This window comes from Elephas maximus, chromosome 16, assembly GCF_024166365.1.
Source record: "Elephas maximus indicus isolate mEleMax1 chromosome 16, mEleMax1 primary haplotype, whole genome shotgun sequence".
Lineage (NCBI taxonomy): Eukaryota > Metazoa > Chordata > Mammalia > Proboscidea > Elephantidae > Elephas > Elephas maximus.
The window spans coordinates 43,496,907-43,522,880 of record NC_064834.1 but is presented as its reverse complement, the minus strand read 5'-3'; the positions used below and the strand labels follow the sequence as shown (position 1 = coordinate 43,522,880).

The following is a 25,974-nucleotide window of genomic DNA, read 5'->3' as shown; positions in this document are numbered from 1 at the left end:
TATGTAAAAAAAAATTACCCTTTAAATATGTGTGTGTGTTATTTCCCTCCTTTCTTTTGTTCTCCAGCAACTTTCCTATCCTCCATTATTTCCCAAAATAATTTCTGCCAATTTTTCATATATCTTATAAACATTCAGTTCCACGTAGTTGAATACAATTTATTTGCCACTTGCTTCTTTTACAATTCCATAGGTGAATGCCTATAAAGCATGCCTAATTTTTACCTTGGTTCCTTATTACTTCTTAATGAAAACAGAATTGAGGTTAATTCAATACTTCCATATTGTAGTATATGGCCACCTCCACCTTCCTGCTTGATGACAGAAAGGAAAGATATTCATTTGTTTATTTAGTTAACACTTATTTAGTGCTTACTGGGTGCTACATATGGAGTCCCTGGATAGTGCCAGTGGTTAAGCATGCTTGGCTGCTAACTGGAAAGATTGGAGGTTTGAGTCTACCCAGAGGTGCCTTGGAAGGAAAGGCCTGGCAATCTACTTCTGAAAAATCAGCCATTGGAAGCCCTATGGAGCACGTGTAACGTACATGGGGTCGCCGTGAGTTGGAATCGACTAGACAGGAACTGGATACTGGTTTTATGTGCTACATAGTGTACTAAAGTGCTTTTACAAATATTATCTTTGTAACATCCACATAACATATTATTGTTATCTACATTTTTCGGGTAAGAAAACTGATTCATAGGGAGGCTAAGTAGCTTCTTTAGTTCTATTAAAATTTGATCATTTATGGTGTGCTGTTTAGTGTGTTTTTACTCTTACCAACTCCAGAACAGCAGAGTGTTATAGCTCTGGCTACCACTGGTCCATCCCAGTGAAAAGGCTATTTCATGTGTACAGTTGTACAAATAGTGAGGTCTGTCTGGTTTTTCCTTTTCATTTCTTCTTGGATTCTCTCCTCTTTTTCTTCCTCAAATTGTGTCTTGAAATTCCCATTTTGAGCCTTTGCTTTTGGAGTATTGTATATACCCTATAGTCTCATTAAGTGAGACTTGTTTTTTCCTCTGCCTTCAAAAAGGCATAAAATATTCTGGTGATAGTCGGTACGTGGAAAAGAGTTTTATATAAAACCCATTGCTGTCGAGTCAATTCGGACTTATAGCCATCATATGGCAGGGTAGAACTGCCCCATAGGGTTTCAAAGGAGTGGCTGGTAGATTCACATTGCTGACCTTTTGGTCAGCAGCTGAGCTCTTAACCACTGTACCACTGGGACTCCTTGTATATGTGTGTGTGTGTGTGTGTATACGCATTTACTTCATATATATAAATTTTTTTACATTGGTATGTCACTGTTTATGCAATAAATGTGCCCACAACATCTTTGATCTTGGGAATATAATTAATTTTTGTAAATTTAATCAGTTTATTAGCCTTTAAATATCTGTACCTTAAAAGGAGCACTGTACTATAATTGCTTTTCTAAAGAAAATTATTTGAGTTTTTTGCTTTAGTAAACTGTATCCACAAAATAAGATTTGCCACCCAAATTGAAGCAAAACATCACGTTTTTTAGTCCTTTAATAAGTCTGGGGAAGACTTTCCTGGGAGAGAAATTATAAACAGAAAAGATGCTTCAGAATTATACATGCTTTTGCTTTCCTTGTTCCTGTGGAATTCAGTTTAATGAATAGGAAACAATAATTTGAGAAGGTGTATCTTTTTTCACAAATACACCCCACACCAGGATGAGTAAAAAAATAATGGTTAAACATTAACAGAAATTAGAGCTGTTAACTAGGAATGATTCTCAAACTAGAGGCAGAAGAGCAGAATGGTTTTAAGGCTCTGAATTGTCTGAGTCTGAATCCTGGCAGACACTGTGTGATATCTTTGTACCTCACTTTTCTCATTTGTAAAATGGAGATAATAATAGCATTTACCTCCATAGGCTTTTGTGAGGAAGAAATGAGATAAAACATATGTAAAGTGCTTACAACAGGGCTAGGCACATAGCCAATAGTGATCCATTCTGCTATTATATAAGTCCAAGAGATTTTGATAGCTCTGTTGTTGGTTTGAAGGGGCCCTGGTGGCACAGTGGTTAAACACTTGGCTGCTAACTGAAAAGTCAGTGGTTCAAATCCACCAGCCGCTCCACAGGAGAAAGATGTGGCAGTCTGCTTCTGTAAAGATTTATAGCCTTGGAAACCCTATAGGGGACGTCTACTCTGTCCTGTAATGTTGCTCTGAGTCAGAATCAACTTGACAGCAGTGGGGTTGGTTTGGGTTTGATTGTTGATTAGTAAGAGGAGAAAGGTTCTAGGATGTGTTGAAGGGATGTAGGGCATGGTAAGTGAGGCTAAACCTTAATGAGGTTCAGATGAGCAAGGATGTACACAAAAATGCTTTATGAGCTGCAGCCAAACCCGTTGCCCTCCGGTTGATTCTGACTCATAGCGACCCTACAGGACAGAGTAGAACTGCCCCAGGGGTCTCCAAGCCTATAAATCTTTACAGAAGCTGACTGCTACATCTTTTTCCTGTGGAGCAGCTGGTGGGTTCGAACCTCTGACCTTTCAGTTAGCAGCCGAGTGCTTTAACCACTGTCCCACCAAGATCCCTCTATGAGCTGTCCAAAAAAAAAAAAAATGTTGAGTCAATTCTGACTCATAGCCACCCTACAGGACAGAGTTGAACTGCCCCATAGAGTTTCCAAGGAGCGTCTGGTGGATCCAAATTGCAGACCTTTTAGTTAGTAGCTGTAGTGCTTAACCAGTATACTACCAGGGTTGCTGCAGAGTATAAATAAATAGGAGGAAATTAGATTATTTGTAGCCTGAGTATGCTGGAGAGTGACTATTTGCAGGTCTAGCACAACAGATAAATATTTCTTCCCAAACCCCCAAATACCAGGGAAAAGATTTAAGGCTGCAAAAAAAAAGTCTTTAAAATACAGTAGGACTTTTTTATGGTAGAATTTTATTTGGAAATTGTGTACATTCACACACAAATTAACCTCATGCTGTCCTGGAGAAAGGGTTTGCTAAGCCACATCCTTACTGTAATAGTTTTCCAGGATTTGGTAACATAGAAACAACTGGCTTTTTACAAATAAGTGTTATTTATTTACAGGTAGATTATAGCCTATATATCGTTCAAAGAATCTGTTCTTGGGTCCTACTCCAAAACCATTAGATCAAAATTTCTTGAGGGATTGGTCCTGGCTTCTGTGCTTATTTAACATGTCTTCGTACTTCTGGCCTCTTTTCTGGAAGCATTTTTTACCCCTTCCTCATTTATGTTCCTCCAATTCCCAGCACATAGCTCTGTCATTGCATTTACCTCGTTATGTAATAATTATCTGTATCTAGACCACTGGTTTCTTGTGGCAGGGGCTGTGCCTCACTTATTTTTATCTTTAATGCCTGGCATATTATAAATTCCCAATAAACATAAAGATGTGGAATAAATGAAGAAAGAATAAAACAGCCCTCAGCACACTTGGCAAAATTTTGTTAGCACTAACATTTGAAAGTAATAAAGCTGTTCTTTTTAAATACGTTTTGTGACGTAGACATTTCAGAAATTCTAACTGATCTTTCCTTAATCCAAATTACAAGTAATCCCCGATTTATGACAGAGTTCTGTTCCAAGGACTCTGTCATAAATCGATTCTGATATAAGTTAAACATCTAAATTTTTTTTTTTTAGTTTTCATTATTGCCTTTTTTTATCAGTATCTTTATAAATTCAATCTTTATTTGTCTTTGGAGATTGGACACATTAAATATAAACTTACAGATATATTTTAATACCTACTTATATATTATCGATAAGATGTTAAAAAAAAAAACCTAAACAGACGGTCATAGTGTGGTTCATCGTAACTTGAATACATGGTAAGTTGGGAACTACCTGTATTACATTTTACTTTACGATCGCTAAGTACTTTTAGGAGAAACAAATAGAATGATACAGGCTTTATTTTAAAGTGGCCTTTTTTTTAAATCTTGCAGATATCAAATATTTTAATACATATAGATGTGTTGTAAAGTTATGTATCTTAAACGTGGTAACATTTAAATAGAAGATTAGTTTAAAGACTTACAAATGTTCTTTTCTTCCTGGCCTGCTTACATACCAATTAACATGTTTGGTTAGCCTTCTTCAAAGACACCTGATTTGTATTAAGAACTGTAATATCTACCTTACAGGACAATTGTAAAGATTAGATGAAATAATCTAAGTATTTAGCACAGGGTGTGGCATATGTTAGTCACATATTACTATGGTAGCTGTGACTTAATCAGTTCTACAAGACTTGTTATGAAAAACAATATACGTGTCTGTGTCCTTCTCGCAAGAGACAGGTTGATAGCTATTACAAACCAGTGTTATCTTATGTCAGGGATGGATTGGCATAAAGAGGGCTAGGGAATAAACCTGTATAAATTCAAAAATTAGAAAGCTTTAAAAATGGTTAAGACATTTTTGGCTTTGCCCATACTTTTTGGCTACTTAAGTAATCCATTTTTATTATTGACCTCCTTTAAGGTATGTGTTCTCTGTTCGTCTGGAATCAGAATTGTACAGTAAATTTGCGATGCAGGTTTTTTTGTTTTGTTTGCTTCTTTAACCCTTCTTTCACTAGAAGAGAGGGGTTTGGGAACTGAGAAATAGAGACTATGTTTCTGTTCATCAACTTTGAGCTAATTTCATCAACTTAGAGTTTCTTTGGTACTTACCAGATTCCTTGCACAAAAATACACACGCATATACGCTGGTGACCTCGCCAGTGGTGGCCAGGGAGTGACAGTGCCGTGCTCTAGTCCATAGCTGTGTCTGCACTGGGCTGAGCATCACTTGTTGGTTTCTGAAAAGGGGAACCCTAGACAGCTGCTGGCCCAAATTGGCACAGTTGTTGCTTTCATTGCTGTAGGACTATTTGCATAAAAAGAGCTGGGTTTTGCTGTTCAGTTCTTAAATACAGAGGTCATAGAGGAAAACAGGGGGCCACAGCAGAAGCGTTCACGTCGCGGCCCCTGTCAGATTCTGGTGAATCTGCGAATTCTGCTACGCATCTCCTCACCTAACCTCTCAAGTCAGACATTGATTGAAATGAACAACAGTGGGGCAGACTTGTGTTTATGAAGATAGGCATCTTTCACGGCCCAGTGATGCTTCTGGGTAGATGCTGGAGCATGTCGTTATTAAAATGTGCCCTGGTTGTGAACGGGATGAGCTGGGTCTTCCAAGGACAGAGCACATGGCTGTAAGATAGCAATCTCTGGATAAAAAATTCATCAGAAGCAATGAGAGACATGAGAAGATGCTGTTTGTAGGCAATATGGCTAATAACTGCTTATAGGTCCCTGGAGGAGCATTAGAGACGTCCTTAGAAATGTAAATGACGCATGATTGTGACCATGGATGGCATTAGTTATTTGACTGGCAGCAGGGTTGCCCTTTGAGGAATACTATGTCTGGTTTAGGTTTAATTACCTCTGTCCTTTAGTGATTCCTGAATAGAAGAGCTGGAGTCAAGACTGCCTACCTTGAATCAAAAGGTTTAAGAAAGTTATTAGGTCTTATTTTATACCTTAAGTAGGTAGCAGCATAGTCCCTGTTAAAACCTTAGAAATGCTTTTATTTTTTAATAACAGCTTTATTGAGATATAATTCACGTACCATAAAGGATACCAAAACCGTTGAGTTGATTCTGACTGATAGAGACCCTATAGGACAGAGTAGAACTACCTCATAGGGTTTCTAAGGCTGTAATCTTGATGGAAGCTGACTGTCACATCTGTCTCCTAAGGAACGTCTGGCGGGTTTGAACTGCCGACCTTTTGGTTAGCAACCAAGTGCTTAACCACTGTGCCATCAGGGCTCCTTTTTAAAGTATACAATGCAGTGGTTTTTAGTGTATTTACAAAGTTGTGCAGTTGTGCATCAGTCACCACTAATTCTAGAACATTTTCATCACCTCAAAAGAAATCCCCATACCCTTAGCAGTCACTCTGTTTCTTCTTCCCCCCAGCCCCCAGCCCTAGACAACCACGAGTCTTCTTTCTGTCTGTATGGATTTGCCTATTCTGGACATTTCATATAAATGAAATCATACAGTATGTGTTCATTTGTGACTGGCTTCTTTCACTTAGAATAATTGTTTCAAGGTTCATCAAGTTGTAGCATATATTAGTACTTCATTTCTTTTTATTGCTGAATAATATAATTATATGGATGTACCACACTTTGTTTATCCACTCACTAGTAGATGAACATTTCTAGTTTTTAGAAATTATGCATAAAGTTGTTTAGTGAAGTGTTTATAAACATTTATGTGCAGGTTTTTGTGGAGATACATGTTTTAATTTCTTTTGGGTAAATCTTTAGGAGTGAGATTGCTAGGTCATATGGTAAGTGTATAACTTTAATAGAAACTGCCAAACTGTTTTTCCGAAGTGACTGTATTGTTTTGCATTCCCACCGGGAGTTTTTAAGAGTGCTGGTTTTTCCTCATCCTAGTCATCATGTGGAATTTTCAGGGGTTTTGTTTTTGTTTTTTAAGCCATTCGAATAGGTATGTAGTTCTTTGTTTGTTTTTAAATGAAAATCTTGCGATATGAAACAATCAGAAGGTCAATTTAAATGTGCAGCAAACCTTTACTGAATGCCTATTATGTGCCAGGCCCCTTGCTCGGTGATGAGAATAGACAGAAATAAGACGCATTTCTGCTCCCTTGGAACTTACAGTTTACTGGGGTTGTCAGACATATAAAGAGTAATTATAATGTACCAAGTTAGTACCAATTACCTGGAGTCAGGATATTGGACTGGGAAAGAGCGCCCACTACACCTGGAAGTGGTCACTACTGGGAAAGGATTTTGACCTTTGTGATCGGTAAAAAGAATATGAGGAGCTACAGGCACCTTTGCATAATGTTCCAAAATAGGTTTTGGAGCGCGTAGGAAGGATCAAGTTCCTCCTCATTATTACCACCTTTACTTCCGCTTAAGCAGGCAATGCCTAATAAGCCGTTTGGGATAATATTCTGCTGGTTAACGACCCAGTGATTTAGGGTGATACCAGCTAATCACTTTCAAAATGTACTTACGCACAATAACCAGGGAGAAGAGCAACTTTAATTTTTGCAGTGCTTTGAAGCCTGTTCTTTGGATTATCATAGTAGTCATTTTTTTTTTTCCTTTCCGTATCCTTCTTAGGCCTGTCTTATTTTTCTACCTATTACCTAGTACACTACCAAAGTGCATTTAAAAAAAAAGAAAAAAACCCATTACTGTTGAGTTGATTCTGACTCATAGCGGCCCTCTAGGATGGAGTAAAACTGCCCCATTGGGGTTTCCAGTGAGTGGCTGGTGGATTCAAACTGCTGACCTTTTGGTTAGCAGCCAAGCTCTTAAGCCACTGTGCCAATAGATCTCCCTAAAGTGTATGATCTCTTCTTTTTTAAAGTGCATATGTATTTAGCTATAAACCATTTTCAGCAGTTAACAGCGGCAACAGTTGACATTTGTACTTTTTTGTCCAGTTGACTTCTCCAGCCTCTGCTCTGCTGGGTCCAGTCTCCATATTGTAGGGCCATTTCAAGTAAATAAGGTGATTCCAGGAGCCATGTTTTCCTATATCTGATATAAAAACCCATATACTGGGCCTCTTATCTGACCTGCCTGGCAAACCAACGAGAAGAGCTGTAAAAGGAAATTGGGGATTGGGAGCACAGGGAGACACTAGGTGAAAATTGCTAGGTTGTGCTTCAAGTTGAGTCATGCTTATCTAATTTTTGAGCATTCCTCAGAGCAGATGAAACCATCTTGTTTTTTAAATCTCTTCAGAACCTTAGTTAACTCAGTTTGCTTTTATGCCACTGATAAAAAAGCTCAAGTAATTGGAAATGGTTATCCTCTTGTTGTTAGGTGCTGTAGAGTTGGTTCCGACTCATAGCAACCTTACAGGACAGAGTAGAACTGCCCCATAGGGTTTCCAAGGAGCGGCTGGTAAATTTGAACTGCCAGCCTTTTGGTTAGCAGCTGTAGCTCTTAACCACTACAACACCAGTCATCCTCTGGAAGAAAAATATGGGGGAACTCATTGTAATTTTTCTTTGTATATCCTACTCTCATTCCAGGCTATGTTGAGAATTCTTTTTGTGTGTGTTGTTTTGTTCAATATTTATATGTACTATTTTCTTTGGCACAATAATGCCACAACATTTCCTCTCTTTTTTTTTTTCTTAATTTTGCTTTAGGTGAAAGTTTACAGAGCACATTAGTTTTGCATTAAACAATTAATACACAAATTATTTTGTGACGTTGGTTGCCAAACCCTGCGATGTATCAACAGTCTCCCCTTCTCCACCTGGAGTTTCCTGTTTCACATTGTCCAGGTTTCCTGTCTCTTCTTGCCTTCTTGTCTTTGCTTTTGGGTTGGTGTGCCCGTTAGTCTCCTATATATGATTGAACTACAAAGTATGTTCCTCATGTGTGTTACTATTTCCCATATTAAAAAAAAAACCAAACCAATCCCATTGCTGTCGAGTCAATTCTGACTTACAGCGACCCTATAGGGCAGAGTAGACCATAGGGTTTCAAAGAAACAGCTGGTGGATTCTAGCTGCTGACCTTTTGGTGAGCAGCCAAGTTCTTAACCACTGCGCCACAGACGTGTCTAATCTTTGGATGAAGGATGAACTTCGGGAGTGACTTCAGTACTGAGTTAAAAGGATGTCTGGGTGCCATACTCTTGGGGTTTCTCCAGTCTCTATCAGACCAGCAAGTCTAGCCTTTTTTTTTTTTTTTTTGTGAATTTGAATTTTGTTCCACATTTTTCTCCAGCTCTGCCTGGGACCTTCTGTTGTGATCCCTGTCAGAGCAGTCGGTGGTGGTAGCCACGCACCATCTAGTTGTTCTGGGCTCACCGGCTGGTGGAGGTTGTGGTAGTTGTGGTCCTAAGCTGAGAAGTTTTGAGAATTTGTTGCATGGAAGATTGGGTTTAACAACCATTTTAAAGAATATTAAAATTCACTACAGATGCTGATCAGTTATTTTTTTCTGAGGACAGAAAAGGAAGAAAGTTTTCAACTTTATAACGACTTTAGGTTAGATATAAAGAACATTTGCTTGCCACTGAGAGACTAAAGGCGAGTATAGAATCAGGTTTTCCAGAGGGCTACAAATGGCCTCATTTGGGATGCTTAAAATTTACCATTGACTGAAGGACTTGATACTTGCTGAAGAAGGGATGAAAAATCTTCATCTGAAAAGTTTATTTTTTCCTTACCCTCAGGTTAGTGACATAGGCTTTCCTTTATTTGGGAGAGGTTTTAATCTTAAGGCAAATGCATGTTAAGTTGATCAATATTACAGTAAAATTCAATTTGATATAGGAACCTCGTGCTTTTGATAGATTTTGACAAATAAAAATTGTAATTGGTTTAGAAGAGTCAATTTCTAGACTTCTACTTTGTGGTACTGTCTTAGTTGTCTAGTGCTGCTATAGCAGAAATACCACAAGTGGATGCCTTCAACACATAGAAATTTATTCTCTCACAGTCAAGTAGGCTACAAGTCCAGGTTCAGTGCATCAGCTCCAGGGGAAGGCTTTCTCTTCTTGGCTCTGGAGGAAGGTCCTTGTCATCAGTCTTCCCCTGGTTGAGGAGCTTCTCAGCATAGGAATCTCAGGTCCGGAGGATGCACTCTGCTCCTGACACTGCTTTCTTGGTAGTATGAGGCCCCCCCTCGTCTCTCTGCTCACTTCTCTCCCTTTTATCTCAAAAGAAATTGGCTTAAGAGACTATCTAATCTTGTAGATCTCATCAATATAACTGCTGATATAATCCATCTTATTACATCATACTGATAGGATTTACAACACATAGGGAAATCATATCAGATGATAAAATGGTAGACAATCATACAATACTGGGAATCATGACCTAGCCAAGTAGACAGATATTTTTTGGGAACACAATTTTTTATTTTTTTGATGTGCTTTAAGTGAAAGTTTACAAATAACTCAGTTTCTCATACAAAAATTTACATACACCTTGCTATATATTCCTAGTTGCTCTCCCCTTAATGAGACAGCACACTCCTTCTTTTCACTCTCTATTCTTGTGTTTATTCTGCCAGCTTCTGACCCCCTCTGTCCTCTCATCTCCCATCCAGACAGGAGCTGCCCACGTAGTCTCATGTGTCTGCTTGATCCAAGAAGCTCATTCCTCACCAGTATCATTGTCTATCCCATAGTCCAGTCCAATCCCTGTCCGAAGAGTTGGCTTCGGGAATGGTTTCTGTCTTGGGCTAACAGAAGGTCTGGGGACTATGACCTCCAGGGTCCTTCTAGTCTCAGTCAGACCATTAAGTCTGGTCTTTTTATGAGAATTTGAGGTCTGCATCCCAGTGCTCTCCTGCTCCCTCAGGGGTTCTCTGTTGTGTTCCCTGTCAGGGCGGTCATCGGTTGTAGCCAGGCACCATCTAGTTCTTCTGGTCTCAGGCTGATATAGTCTCTGGTTTATGTGGCCCTGTCTGTTTCTTGGGCTCATAATTCCCTTGTATCTTTGGTGTTCTTCATTCTCCTTTGCTTCAGGTGGGTTGAGACCAATTGATGCACCTTAGATGGCTGCTTGTTAGCTTTTAAGACCCCATAGGCCACTCTCCAAAGTGGGATGCAGAATGTTTTCTTAATAGATTTTATTATGCCAGTTGACCTAGATGTGGGCGACACAATTTAGTTTATGGCAGATATGTAGAAATTTTATATTACTACTCCCTTGTTTGTTACTCCCATTGAATATTCACTATTGAATATCCTATCTGTCCTTTGAAGGAGCCCTGGTGGTACAGTGGTTAAGTGCTCAGCTGCTAACAGAAGTGTCAGCGATTTGAACCCACCAGCTGTTCTGTGGAAGAATGATGTGGCAGTCTGCTTCCATAAATATTTACAGCATTGGTAACTCTGTGGGGCAACGGTTAAGCATTCGGCTACCAACCAAAAGATTGGCAGTTCGAATCCACCAAGCTGCTCCTTGGAAATCCTGTGGGCAGTTCTACTCTGTGTGTGTGTGTGTGTATTTTTAAAGATCTTAAAGAATACATGACATGCATATATATGTGTGTGTATTTTTAAAGATCTTAAAGAATACATGACAAATGTATATGGTGGTTCTGAAGAGGATGTAAGAAGGCAGGATTGGAGATGAGAGTCAGAGATACTAATATGCTAATTTGTGTGTGTGTGAGAAGAATAGGTTCATCTATTAGTTATGTAATTAAATGTCCATTTTAAAATAGGTAAGTCCTGCTCATTACCTTCAAGCAGTGTTTATAGTGTGGACAGGGAATTGAGATATTTTCAAGTAAAAAAAGTATACTAAGTAGGAAGTAGGGGCATTAGGGTAGAAATGCAGAAATCACTGATTTCACGGCCTAGTCCTCTTTTATGCTTTGGATGTATTTAACTTTGAAATGTCTTATCCATTCATATGTTAAAGCCATATGATAAAATAGAAAAACCTTCTGTCAGGAATTCCTCCTCTTGTTTTTCTATATTATTTTATGACTGTGTCTGTCTTTTTCCTAGCCCCTTCAAACATCTATCCACCTAGCCCCAGTCTGATTTATTTTTGACTCGGTCTGTCTGTGTCCCTTTCTTCCTCCGTTGCTCATGGGACACATGCAACTGACCAGTGTGGAAGCCTGATAGTGTTATGGGTACGGACTTCAGAGTCGTAGGCCAGGGTCCACATCCTGATTTCTGATCAGCTCTGTGACTTTGAGCAGTTACATAACCTTTGTGAGCCTTCCTTTTTTCCTCTGTCAAATGGAGATAATGCCTATCCTGCAAGGTTGTGATGAGGATTGAGATCATGGCTGTAAAACATCTAACTTAGCCCAGTGCCTAGCGCATAAGAAGCACCATGATTAATTTTATTGTTTTGTTCCAGAGCTGCTTTTTCTCAGATGTTGTTGGCTCCTTGCAGCTTCCCACTTTGTATCTCTAGGAGAGGAGATGTCTAGGGATAAGCCAGAGAGGGTAGAAAAAGGTACTGGATTCCTCTCCCAGGAAAAAGGCAGGTGAATGGGATAGGTCTGGTAGAAGCAGTCCTGGGGATATGCTGGAGGGTAGTTCAATCTGCTTTGTTTGGTTAACTAGTTATCTGTTGAACAAATGTGGTTGACCAAGGTGCTTGAAGGTTCAGTTTGCCTGTCTGGCAGGGTGGGGTCAAATAGTCCCGTCTAGGACGATGTTCAGAAAAAACCCTGGTGGCATTGTGGTTAAGAGCTACAGCTGCTAACCAAAAGGTCGGCAGTTCAAATCCGCCAGGTGCTCCTTGGAAACTCTGTGGGGCAGTTCTACTCTGTCCTATAGGGTCACTATGAGTCGGAATCGACTCGATGGTAATAGGTCTGGTTTTTTTTTTTTTTTTTGGTAGAATGATGTTAGGGATTAGGTTAAAGGGATTAGGTTGTGAAAAGGATTTAAAGAGGGAGGGAGTAGGAGGAAGTCAGAAAGGCAGCATAGCAAAAATCCTTAAGAGCACGGTCTTTGATTCTACTAGGTTTGAGGCCTGGCTGTACTACTTACTAGCCCTGTAACCTTGGGCCGCTTTGTCTCTTTAAGACTTAACTATTTAATGTATAAGATGGGGATAAAAGTTACCTACCTTATAGAGTTGTGAGGTAACGCAGATAGCATGCTTATAATAGTGCCAATTTGTATTAAGTTCTTGATAAATGTATTTGTATTAAGTCAAATTGGATAAGAAAGAGGGCAGGGCTAAAGAACTGTGCAGTGGGGGTGGGCTGCCTCTATGTATGACTGACTGACAACTGTCATGGGTTATCTTTCGAGAAAAAGAGTTGATGATGGGATATGCATTATTTACAAAAGTTCTAGTACTTCCTGGCATGTTTGCTTGTTTAAAAAAAAAAGTTTTCCTTGTTTTCTATGTATCGGGGAACAAAGCTTATAAAAAAGATTTAAAAGTGTAGTTGCCACTTCTGACTTTTGTTGTTAAATAATAAGTAGCGGCCTAGATTTCTCTATACGTAATTTCCATTGATGAATTTCATAGCAGATTTTTCAGTTTTTCTATTCTTTGTTCTGTTCCTTGAAGGGTTCCTGGTTAATCAGTTATTTCAGCAATGTTTACTACTTGTAAAACAAAAATGATTAATAATATGGGGCAAATATTAATTGTTGAGGCATAGAGTCAATTTTAATGGGTAAATAAGTCTCAGAGGACTGAAGTTCAGTTAAGAAGCCTGTGCAAATTCTGTCATGCCTTTCACGTGTCATGTGTTTTACCTGTTCATTAGTGAATACTGTTAGGTTAGCATCCATGAACCTCTAGGTTTTAATATATGTTCCAGCACTCTGAGGTCGCATTGCAGGAGTCTCTTTGTGTTCTCCCTAATATTACAGTAGCTGCCACTGTACTGATGCCTTTTTTGTACATTCTGTCATTTAAGTACTGAAAATAAACATAATGTGGTTATGTTAGAAGGGTTAGAAACTTGTTCAAAGTGACAGTCTAGTTAGTGGCAGAGCCAAAGTTTGAAAATCAAACGTCTAATTTCAAAGTTTGTGCTTTAGGTTTCTGCTCCTGGGAACATCAGATATTTACAGGAAATGGGAACTAGCTAGGTTTTGGTTTGCTACCTTGGGGTTTAACATAAGTGACTCCATCTTGGGCCTAGTATAGTCATGTTAACACCATCAGCTGCCTCTCTAACCCACAATCAATTGGAGGACTGCAAAAATGACCCTTGGCAGAGTAGCCAAGCTTGTTTATTTCTTGCTGTTATCTTGCTCATTTCTTCCCTCATTTTACTGCCCCATTTTATAGAACAGAATCACAGGCAGAAAGGCTTAACGTGAAGAATCATCCAGTCTAAAAAAACCCAAAAAACCAATCCCATTGCCATTGACTCTCATAGCAACCCTAAAGGACAGAGTAGAACTGCCCCATAGGCCTTCCGAGGAGCGCCTGGTAGATTTGATCTGCCAGCCTTTTGGTTAGCAGCCATAGCTCTTAACCACTATGCCAGTAGGGTTTCCTCATCCAGTCTAGTGGCTCTCAAATGTAGCCAGTCCTAAGAATCAACTGGAACACTGATTTTTTTTAATATTATGGTCAAGTGGGTTTGGATTAGAGCCCAGGGACCTGTGTTCTAACCAGCTCTACATATGATTTTGATATTCTGACAGATTTGGGAACCACTTTAGGTACATGAATCCTCTCTCACAATGCCCCCTCCAGTTTTCCTGACAGGTAGTCTTCTAATCTCTGATACCCTCTTGTGACAGGGACTCACTTGTATTTTTTCAGGACTATCATTTCATTAATAGAGGCAATGCTATGCTTCTATAGATGCTTTTATTAACTATTACATATGGATTGGATTAGTTTCTTTGGATAAATTTTTATACTCCTTAGGTATTGGCTTTGAGGTCAGATCTGGGTTTTAATCTTCTCTGAGCTCATCTTCCTCATGGGTAAAATGGGTATGTTATCTATCTTGAAGAAATATTTTAAGAATTAAACAAAATGAATTTTCCTGCCTGGAAAGATTTTTGGATGCATTCAAACAGCCATTTTTTATAGTTTCCTCACCTCATCAGCCTGTTCTGAAACAATTCCAGGTTTGCAGGGCTTTAGTTCGAAGTGTAGTTATGATAGGAGGCACCTAGACACTCATTCTGGGGTTGCCAGTATAAGAAATAGGTTGTCATTGAGCCTCCTCATCAACATACTCCTTTACCCTCTGGCTTTTTCTTTGGACAAAGAACGCAATACCTCTTATGGGGACAGATAAGCCATTTCTGGAAATTCAGCTTTACTACTAAAGTAACTGGAGTTTCCACTGATAAACCAAAAGCAAAGCAAATGAGCTGCAGGAAGACCTCAAAGGTAGAAGAAAAGACCTTCTTGAATTATATAGAAACCAAAGTGGAGAACCAAAGAAAACATTCCATGTCTCTTTCCTGGATAAGAAAGAAATGTGACTGTTGAATGTTAAAAGGGGGGTGGGGACGGTGGGGGAGGGTGAAGGTAGAAAGGGGCATGGCAGGAAACTAAAATGTTGAGTACTTGCCCTTTGGCAAACACAGTGTGAATAAATACCTAAGTAATCTCGACCAAATTCTCACAGGTAAGATCCCCATTTTACCAATGAGGACACAGACAAAAAGAACTAAGACCAAGCCTCATAGCTTGTCAAAAGGCAGGTCTAGGTACAAACCTGGGGCTCTCTAGCATGTCATCTGAAAAACAAAAAACAAATTATAATATGCATAAACACACATTTTCTCCAAGGAATAGATGTGACTTGGTTTCCATAGTACACACGTATGTATTTTTCTGTTGAAACACCTGTCACACTCTTATTTTAGTTGGTATGTCTCCCTCTACTAGTTCCTTGCAAATGGGGGTTATGGTATGTCATTCATCTCTGAATCACCAGGCCTAGTGGGGAGTTGGACCTCAACTTGTCATTAAAGGTTTGTAGAAATGGGATTTCTGTCTGTGGCATTTGAAAACATCTCTGCCCTCCAACCCTGCTCCCCTCTCTGAGATTAAAAAAAAAAAGTATAGAACTGTAAGGGATATTAGAAACCATCTAGCTCAGCCCTCTCGTTTTTATAGAGGGAGGAATTTCAGACTGAGTGGAAAGTTCGATCATGATGTACCCAAAGAGTCTCAACTGATGAGTACCATAGTTGTTCTGTCACCCTTGTCTCCTGTTACCATTCAGGGCTCTTCTTAGAACCTATATATATACACACTTCATTCACCCATTCATTCCATAACCTTCTGGGTTCCTCCTATATGCTTAGCACTGAGGAAATGCCACCTTCCTTTTTTTCTCTTTCCGCCTCCTTGGATAAGGTGTACGGCTAAGCTTTGCAGTAGCCAGAAGAAAACAGCTTTCTGAGACTTTCAGATTAACCCAGAAAATGGTTACTGTAGCCCAGGAATTTACCTGTTGTATCAAAAAAAAAAAAAAAGTTTTTTTTTTTTATCCCTTTTTTGCTCATCTAGGCAGTCATCCTATTATTCTGTTGTCCATAGGGGAGGATAAGTGATTATTTGCAAGACTGACTAAATTGTTCAAGACCATGGAAATAATCTCTCATTGCTATATTTTGATTCAGTTTAGCTCTTTAGGTATCTGTTAGTCTTGATTGTTTTCCTTAAGCAAAGGCAAACTAGATCTGTTCTGTAGTATTAAGTTAGGCCACAAGCTGTATTCCATTTGGGCTCAAATACTAAGAACAGTTTGTAGGTAATGATTTGTTGCAGGCTTGAGTGAAATGTGATGGAACAATTATTTTTTTCCTTCACTTAGTTTGCCTTAGCTCTCTATTTTCAAAATGTATTTGAACCTAACATCATGAAAACACTACCTTGGGTTAAATCTTTCTCACGTAAGTGCTTTTCAAAAGGTAATTTTAGTACTTTGGACACATTTTTGTTTTTAAAAAATGTATCTAATGGATGAAACTTATCAGTCATAAATATTAAAGATTCACAATTAAATGATATTGGAATTACAGTCACCTTTTGATTTTTTTCTGGAAAGTGATTTTGTTTGTAGGTTGAGAATTCTTAATAATGGTCTTCCTCTGGGGAAAAAAAATCTATTCATTTGTACCACAGTGAGGTTAAAGGGTGGATGGCAGAGGGCAAAGCCAACTCACTTGATTCTGTTCCTTTTGAATTTGTGTTTTTAGTTCATATGGCAGAAAGTCATTCTGCAATAATGGGCCATATCCATTATAGAATATTGGGAAAAAGACGTGATTTTATTTAATTAATTATGGAAACGTATTAAACCGACTCGACGGCAGTGGGTTTTTGGGTTTTATTAAACTTAATGTTGCAAGTCATTATTATTAATGAAAAGAATAACTGTGTTGTTAGAAATATTGGTAACTTTCATTCATATCCTCGAACTGTGGCGGGAAGCAAGGAATATGGTGTTAATTTTATTAAGTAATTTTATGTGTCATCTTATTGTTCTGTGTTTTTATTTTTAGGACCGGAGTAGGCCCTATGACACTTTTAACTTGCACTCGTTGGAGAACTCCTTAATGGATATGATAAGGACTGATCATGAGCCTCTGAAAGGTAAACACTACCCTCCCAGTGGCCCACCAATGAGTTTCGCTGATATAATGTGGAGGAATCATTTTGCAGGTTAGGAATATTCATATGTCCATTCCTTGCTTGGTGTTTTGAACAAAAATCAGCTTTTTAATGTGATTTTTTTGTTTGTTCGTTTTTGTTTTCTTTGCTTTTGTAAAGCATTGTGGAATGTATTTAAAGTTGATTTTTTTTTTTTAAACCTGGGTTCTGCTACCTAAGATAATCAAGGCTGATTGCTTTAATCAATAATGTCTGGCAGAAGCATGTGTTGGGTAGTTGAGGTGAAGGTTAGAGCATGAGGCCAGAAGCCAAGTTTTCTGAGGTTTGTGCATTTGGAATCCTCAGCTGAATCTGGATGCTTCCTTTAAGTATAGGTATACTGCAAGGAAGTATGTGACTCAGTAACTAGTCTCCAAAGACCACTGCAGAAAACTTCATACAAATGGATTCCATTCATAATCACTCTCCTAATATAGGAAATATAACTATACAGACCTAAAAGCAGCCAACAACCCTCTGTATTCCCCAAAGCTAGAACACAAGGAAAAGGGTTTTTTTTTTAAAAAAAACAAAACAAACAAGCACTACACTTTATCCATGTTTCAGCCCTACCATTTTTTGAAATATTTTTTTATGGTTGTAAAAACTTTCTTTTTTTTTTTTTTAATGACATGGAGACTTAGACTCTGGTGTAACCTCATCTCTTTATAGATAGGGAAACTGTGCGTTTATAGAAGTCACCTTATTTGTTAGCAGTGTAGCTAAAACTAGAAGCTGGTCTCTAAACTTCCCGTTCTCTGTACTTTCCACTTCACTGTCTCTCTTTCTTTTTTTAAAATACATGATTTTATTTATTTTGTTGTTATTGAGAATATACACAGCAAAACACACCAATTCAACAGTTTCTACATGTACCATTTAGTGACAATGATTAGATTCTTTCAGTTGTTCAACTGTTCTCACCCTCCTTTTCTGAGTTGTTCCTCCACCATTAACATAAATTCACTATCCCCTAAGATTCCTGTCTGATCTTTCAAGTTGCTGTTATCAATTTGATCCCATGTAGATAGTTCTTAAATGAGTATAATGCTAAAGGCAGATACTTTTTAACTAGTTAAGCTAAACTATTGTTTGGTTTTAAGAAGATTTCAGGGGCTATTTTTGGTTTAAGGTTTAAAGATTATCTCAGGGCAATCATTTCAGGCATTCATCCAACCTTCACGGCTCCAAAAAGTCTGGAGTCCATGAGAATTTGAAATTCTGTTCTGCATTTTCTCCCTTTTGATCAGAATTCTTCTATGGAATCTTTGATCAAATTGTTCACTAACAGTAGCTGGGCGCCATCCAGTTCTAGTCTCATGGCAAAAGAGGCAGTTGTTCATGGAGGTAGTTAGCCACACATTCTATAACCTACCAAGAAAAGATTTTAAAGTGTATAAATGTTTTGTGTTAAGTATACCGCAGAAAGTCACAGAGTCAGCAATATTAGGACTTCCTATTTTTAGAGCCCCTGTAAAGTCAGGAGACATGCTGATGTTGCAGCTATAATTTCAATTAGTTCTTTTTGTAGGATTTAGGACTTTTTAGGGGCCCTATGATATTTTAAAACACTGCAAAGAAAATTATCTGTGGAAATATCTACTCCACTTGGGTTTAGGGTCTAAATATCTGAAAACTGTGAAGAGTTAGCCACACAAATGCCCATTTTATATGGCCTCCCATGTCCTCAGGAGCTGTGAAGAATTTGATCCCTCTGGTTCTCTCCAGGCCTTAATATAGGGTGTGACTGACTGAGAACGCCTGACATTCATTGCCTCAAGCTACACCAGAAGTGCATTTCATTTTCTTGTCATACTTATGATTTTCTGCTGCTTCCCTCAATTTCCAGTGAAAATAATGTAGTTAACAGGCTACTGAGGAAATAAAAGATTTTGGGAAAAGTCATATCTTAAGGCCTTCAGAAGTAGAAAAAAATAATCTCTCATTTATTCTTTGTTATATTTAGTTACTGTTACTGTCTTTCTCCAGGTAAAAGATTAGGGTACATGATAATTTAAAGCATATTTCACTTGGAAACGAGAACGGTGTTGAAAACCCCGATGATATTCACAGCCTGTTTTGTGTTTTTAGTATCTTCTAAGGCTTCGTTTGTCTTGTTTCTCTACCACAAATAGCTATAACCTGTTGCTGTTGAGCTGATCCCGACTCATAGCGACCTTATAGGACAGAGTAGAACTACTCCATAGGGTTTCCAAGGAGTGGCTGGTGGATTTGAGTTGCCAACCTTTTGGTTAGCAGTGGAACTCTTAACCACTGTGCCACCAGGGCTCCACAAATAGCTATAAGCCTCTTCTGATGAATATATTCAGTCCCTTTTCCTTTTGCATACCTGTTTTTTCTTAGTCTGTCCTTCTTTCTTTTTTCTAGCATTAAAGTTTATGAAAAGGTCTTAGATTATAGTCTGTAAAATTATTATTCTAAATTTTGTGAATATTGTTTTAAAAGCAGAAGCTATTGTGCCTGGTTGAGAGTAGTAGTAGCAGTGTAAGGAGGGGACCTCACTATGGGCTAAATGTTATAATACCTTATTCCATTTGTGATGGCCTTTTTTATTGCATATCCAACTACCTCTGCATAGATTTCTCCAATACACTTGCTAATACGAGGATTCATCGATAAAAGCCTGCTGTGCTGTACTTACAATATGTCATTATAAGTTGGAAGGCACTTAACTTGTATGTTTTTACAGCCTCAATATGTTTGCAACTTCCCAGTTCATCATACCACCCACAGTAGTTTCCTATGAAAGGGCACCTTCCTTGTAGTTAATTTAATCATCATGCCATTGTACAGGTAGTCCCCAACTTAAAACAGGGTTCCCTTCTGACTACCCCGTTGTAAGTCGGTTTTGATGTAAGTGGAATGTGTAATTTTTTTTTCATTATTATTGCCTTTTTTTATCAGTATCTTTATAAATCCGATTTTTGTCTTTGGATATAGTCATGGAAGTGATTACATCAGCAAGTTCCATGCTGCAACCATTGTATGTAGTACATGTTACTAAAGATAAGTTGTACAAAAGGTAAAAAAAAAAAAAAACCTAACAGTCTTAAGTGTGGTTAGTTGTAACTCAGATAAGTTGGGGACTATCTGTACTCTGGTTAGGGTGTTTGAATTTCCTGCTTCCCATTTGCAGCTGGGAGACTTTTAGATCTGATTTATGGGACCACATATTTGGTCCTTATTACTTCTACTAACATAGTTAGAATGCTGGGATTTAAAAAAATTTTTTTAAATAATTTTTTACTTTAAATAATGGAGAAAAATTTAAGAACAAAAAGGTACTTAAAAAATGAAATGTGATATGTGTCCTTTATTTTTCTATTTTCCACATAATAAACATTATCCATGTTTTTACCTGATCTTTATAAACATAATTGCCCATTTTATTTATGGGCCTTAATTTTAGATATTTAGGTTTTTTCTCCATTATAGGTAATGCTGTAATGGACTAGTTCCTGTACATAGTTTTCCCATAAGGAAAATGTACCGTATTTTTTGCAAGTAATGTGCCCACATAAGCAATATGCCCACACACGTATAACACGGACAGTGTGCTTAGGAAAATAACAGGTGAGGGGGTTGCACTGTTTGTGAAAACGTATAATACGTGTGTTGTTTGCATAAAATACGGTATATATCTAGGTGTATTGAGCTCTAAGAGAAGGATGAGACTAGGAGCCCTACCATATGCTGCTCCATTCCAATTTTCCTTCTACCTTCAGCGTCCTCTTCTCCCACCTGAACACAGGAACATTGTATTAAGGTCTCAAAACACATTATAGTGTAATGTAAAAAAAAATTATTTTAGTGATACACACACAACAAAGCATACAGGATTTCATAAATTTCTACGTGTACAGTTCAGTGACATTGATTACAGTATTCAAGTTGTATAACCATTCTTGCTATCATTATTTAAATTATTGTAATTGGATTTTTGTGTGTGTGTGTGTTTTTCTCTAAGGATCATTTTTCTCTTTTTCTTTAGAAAAAACACATTTTTTGCTCATTGTGAGAAATTCTAATAGTACACAAAAGGACAAAAGGGGAAGTAAAATCACCTGAGACCCACTACCTAGTGATAACAAAGGTTATTATTTTTGTTAACATCCTTTCAGACATTTTTTATTTTCTATATAGCAGATTAAATTTTAACTTAACCTTTCTGACTTTTCAGTCCTTCAGACCTGGGTTTGAATTCTGGCTTTGCCTGTAGTTGGCCATTGACCTGGATAAAATAGTTAACTTCTTAAAAACCTCAGTGTCCTTATAAATAAAACAAAGCACCTACTTCATAGAGTGGGTGTGAAGATCAAATAAAGTCCCTGGCACTGAAATCTGCTTCACTCTTATCTATAATTTTTTGTTGGAGGTGGTAATGGTGTGCCTACCGCCTGGCCTAGGTAATAAATTAAACCTTTATTTCCATGCAGTATTTACTTCCTCCCAGCTGCAGCTAAATATTGAAAATTTTCAAATGTAAATTGTCAAAATTTTGTATTTGCCACAGATAACTCGTGGTTATTGAAGGATAAATATACTATCATTTTGAAAAACCTCCTAAAGGAGTTATGTTGGCTCTCCAAAATTGTGTATCCGAATAGTGTAAAGAAAATGTAGTAGTAAAGTAGAATATCAAAATAACGTAGAATAAAGTGAACATGGTGAAATGAGTTTTCATAGGAGTAATATTTCATCTTAAAAATGAATTCAATAAGAAATCCACTTTATTCCATGTTCTCTTGATTCAGGAAAAAAAGGGAGTTAGCGGGAGAGATTACAGCAACAGGAAGTTTAGGAAGTAATGAGACTTCTATTTGAGTGAAGTAAATAAGCTTTAATAGTTTTTCAACCATGTTTGCACTATACTAGATCAGCCTTGAAGATATTTGCAGGAAATTTAAAAAGATTCCCTACCCCCTCCCCCATGATAAAAATACCATGTAATACAGAAAAAAATAGAGAGAGAGATGAAAAGTCAAACTGAACTTTCTTCAGAGCACACTGAAAAATGTCTTCTGCAGTATGGATCAGATTCCAGAAATCTTACTTAAATAAATATTGGGCTGAAAAAAAATTTTTTTTTTTTTTTGACCTCTTAAAGATCTCAAACTACAGTTCTTGGCTGTTAACAGATTAGCATTGTGATAATTTCCTATTGTCTCTGACCATATCTGGGTAGCTCTTCCTTTTGTTTGTTTGAGAGGATGCCTCCAAGAGAGAAGGAAGATTTTGAGAAGGGTGATGAACTAACGAAAACTATTCCTTATTCCTTTTCTAAGCATAGAAATACTTGGATTAGCAGAGTGAGACCTGGGTGGGAGGGATTATTCCCTGCTCTGTCTCATTTCTAGCGGATTGAAAGGTAATCCAGCTTTCCTCATAACTATGGGAATTAAGAGAATCTGGCATTGGGAGAACTCAGAACCCTGGTGGTACAGTGGTTAAGAGCTTGGCTGCTAACCAGAAAGTTGGTAGTTTGAACTCACGAGCTGCTTCACAGGAGAAAAATGTGGCAGTCTGCTTCTGTAAAGATTTATAGCCTTGGAAATCCTGTGGGGCCAGTTCTACGCTGTCCAGTAGGGTTTCTATGAGTTGGAATCAACTTGAAGGCAAAAGGTTTGGTTTTAGCTTTGGCATTGGGAGAGGTAGGATAAGAGAAAGGAAAAAGGATCCATGCCTGTACGGTTCTTACTGCTATCCCCACACTTGCCACTAATGGTAAGGGTCACCTACCCAATGGGGAGCCCCTGTGAAAACCCAGAGCCGTTAGGTCTGATTAATCATACTCTTCCTTAGGATTAATATTCAGAGAGGACAAAGGGATGAGAGAGAAGATTGATAAGGAAATACCAACCACAGTACACCGTGTGGCAGGCATCTTGGCAAGACCCTCTCCCTCATCCCATACAGTCTTCCTCTTACAACACAAGAGAAGACCTGGCTGACTACTTGGGGGTAGAACCTGATGAAACTTTTTTTTTTTTTTTAATATATTTGAATTTTCTCTTCCTTCACCATTCATGAAACTGAGATTTGAAAAACGAAAAGAGCAGGTGTCAGTTGAGGACTGATATTGATGAGTTTGCTTTTCAAGTATATACTGAAAGGGTGTGAAAAATTAACTATGTTCCAGTAATGGTGCTTTAAAACATTTAAATTGACGGGAAGTTTGGAAGGGATAATGCCACTTTTTTGGTGTTACAGAGGCATTTTTCTTTATTCATCACAATATAAATTTAGTATTATGGGGCCTTTCACAAAATCAGCCCCTTTTTGTGGAATGTTGAATTCCCCTTGTTTTAGAAAAAGTGTACCTTCGTTACATTTGTTTACTTGTCTGTTCCAGAAAAGTAAACTGTCCCTTTATTTACTTTTGTAGCTTGAATTGTTGATTCAGTTTACTTTGTGTTCCTTCCCTTCAGCCCACATCAGTGTGTCTAGTGTAAGTTAACAGATTCCACAGACTGTTAGGAGACAGGCTCTGAGTCATCAAGAAGTGTTTATTCTTGTCCTATACATCTTTGAGGGAGGGGGGGACAGTAGATAGAAATTGATTTTTTTTATATATATATTTTTTATTTTTCCATTAATTTGCCAGATAATCCTTTAAATGTGACATTGTACTGTAATCACATATAGTTTTGAAAGAAAAAGATTGTACCTGGGTACTACCTTCAGAAATTAACGATTTAATTGGTCTGGAGTGCAACCTGGAATGAGAAAAATCAGGCAAAAAGGAATTACTTGCTGAAAATTATCCTCTACTGGTACATGACAAAACTAGGATTTGACCTTAGGCCAAAGGGCACAGCTTTTGTTTATGGGTAATTTGGAATGTATTTAGAATATTATAGTACCAAAGTTTTATCATTTTTCCTTAAAAGGGATTTAAATAAAACATTTTACTGTATTATTATATATAATATTACATCTCGAATGTATCACAAAGTTTATAGAGAAAGTTGGTGGCAAATAGAATCCAGTAGAATGTGCATTTTACCTATAATCCTTTTTGGAACACAGCACTCACATTCTGTTATGTGAAGCTCTCTAAAGTACTTGGCTTTTGGAGCAAAGGGGGTGGTAATACATTAGTTTTTCCCTATCTCATAACATATTGCAGAAGTGGGGAGGTGACTTTCATACCCCATTTAACAAAAATACCAATTTTTATTCTGGATATATAAAACCATAGGTTTTAGTTGGGCTCTGAAACTTTGAATAGCAGTAGAGGTAGTTTTTTATAAGTAACCTTTTCAATACTAGTGTTAGTTGAGCTTAATGAGACTTTACAGTCTGAATAACCATATGTAACTTTATTCTTAAGCCTCTCCCTCTATCACCTCCCACTCTCATTTATCAGGCCCCATGCGGTGGAGAAAGTGGGACGCAGCCTCAGATTTCCATAGCATCATTTAACTCAGTAAAACCAAGTATGCCTTCCAGTTTTCGAAACCTTATATTTTACACTATACTTACAAGATAGCTAGCTGACAAGAACAATTTAAAAATAGCAGACCATGGACAGGTGACAAAATGTCATGCTGGCAGCACCAGACTGCATTAACAAAAATCACCAGATGTCACACACTTGATTCTGTTTTCACAGCTGATTAAACAGCAGTATTTGTTGGGCAAAACGAAGAAAAAAGAAGCGGCCTCATCTGAATTTGGAATTAGCTTCTCCTTTGCTGTTAAATATTTTCTCTCCCCTCCAAGATCCTCTAACAGCTGTTAACCTTAAGACACACAATATATTAAGTAAAAAAAATATATATATGTAAACATGTATATAAAATAATGCAAATTTCAAACAAAAAACCTTTGCACATTGTTGTTGTTGTTGGGTGCTGCCGAGTCAGTTTTCGACTCATAGTGACTGGTGTGACAGAGTAGAACTGCCCCATAGGGTTTTCTAGTCTGTAATCTGTACAGCAGCAGATCGCCAGGTCTCCTCCCGAGGAGCCTTTTTCAATGTTTAAGTGCTTGGTTAGCAGCACTTAACCATAGAGCCACCAGGGCTTCTCCTTTACACATACAAACTCCCTAATCTGGAAGACTACAATCAAAATGATAATGGCAGGTATCTTTGAGCTGGTGATCTTGTTTTTTATATTCTTCCATATTGTCTAATTTTTCTCCAATGGAAACCAAAAAACCTAGTGCCATCGAGTCGATAATATTGCATTTTATATTCTACACAGTTTTTGAAGAGGTATAGAAACTAGCTTAAAGAAGCCATAAATGGTTTTACTAAAAAAAAAAAAAAAAAAAGTGTGGGGGTGGGGGAAGAGGCATTTATTTGGAAAAAAATTATATTTAGATAGTTGGCTCTGATGGATCTGGTGTTGACCTAGAATTTCTTATAAAATCTTTTGTTGATGCCTCTGGTGAAAGAGGCCAAAAGAATTAGGGAGAACCATCAGGAAAGGTAAAAGGCTCCCTGCTTTTCAGCAAGTAGTGAAGCATTCATCTGCAAAAACACTGCCAAGGCTCTTGTTTTGCTGCATAAGTAAGACTGGGTTGGAAGTAATTGGTGTGGGATAAAAAATAATAAAAAAAAAAATAGAGGGCAATAATTAGAAAATGACCAAGCTTCCTTTAGTTTCATCTTCCCAGGCTGAAAAGTCCTAAGACCTCATGGAAAGGGGAAAGAAGGATCAATGTACTGAGAGGGGCACCCCTTTAAGTTTGGGAAAATAAGTAGTTTCAGAACCATACAAATATTATTATATGATGTAGTAGTTATAAACTGCATAGTTCTTTAAGT

The 25,974-nt window shown here is 37.8% G+C and overlaps 1 protein-coding gene across 8 annotated transcripts in view; it reads left to right on the top strand.

Annotated features, from left to right (window-relative positions):
• CPEB3 (cytoplasmic polyadenylation element binding protein 3) overlaps positions 1-25,974 on the top strand; it is a 219,743-nt gene that overhangs the window by 71,926 nt on the left and 121,843 nt on the right. For 6 of the 8 annotated variants that reach the window (XM_049855728.1, XM_049855725.1, XM_049855724.1 and 3 more), the window contains one exon: positions 17,030-17,189. In XM_049855728.1, the coding sequence (XP_049711685.1) occupies positions 17,030-17,189 (160 nt within the window). The remainder of the gene's footprint in view (positions 1-17,029; positions 17,190-25,974) is intronic. The other 2 variants (XM_049855729.1, XM_049855727.1) reach the window with 1 other exon arrangement.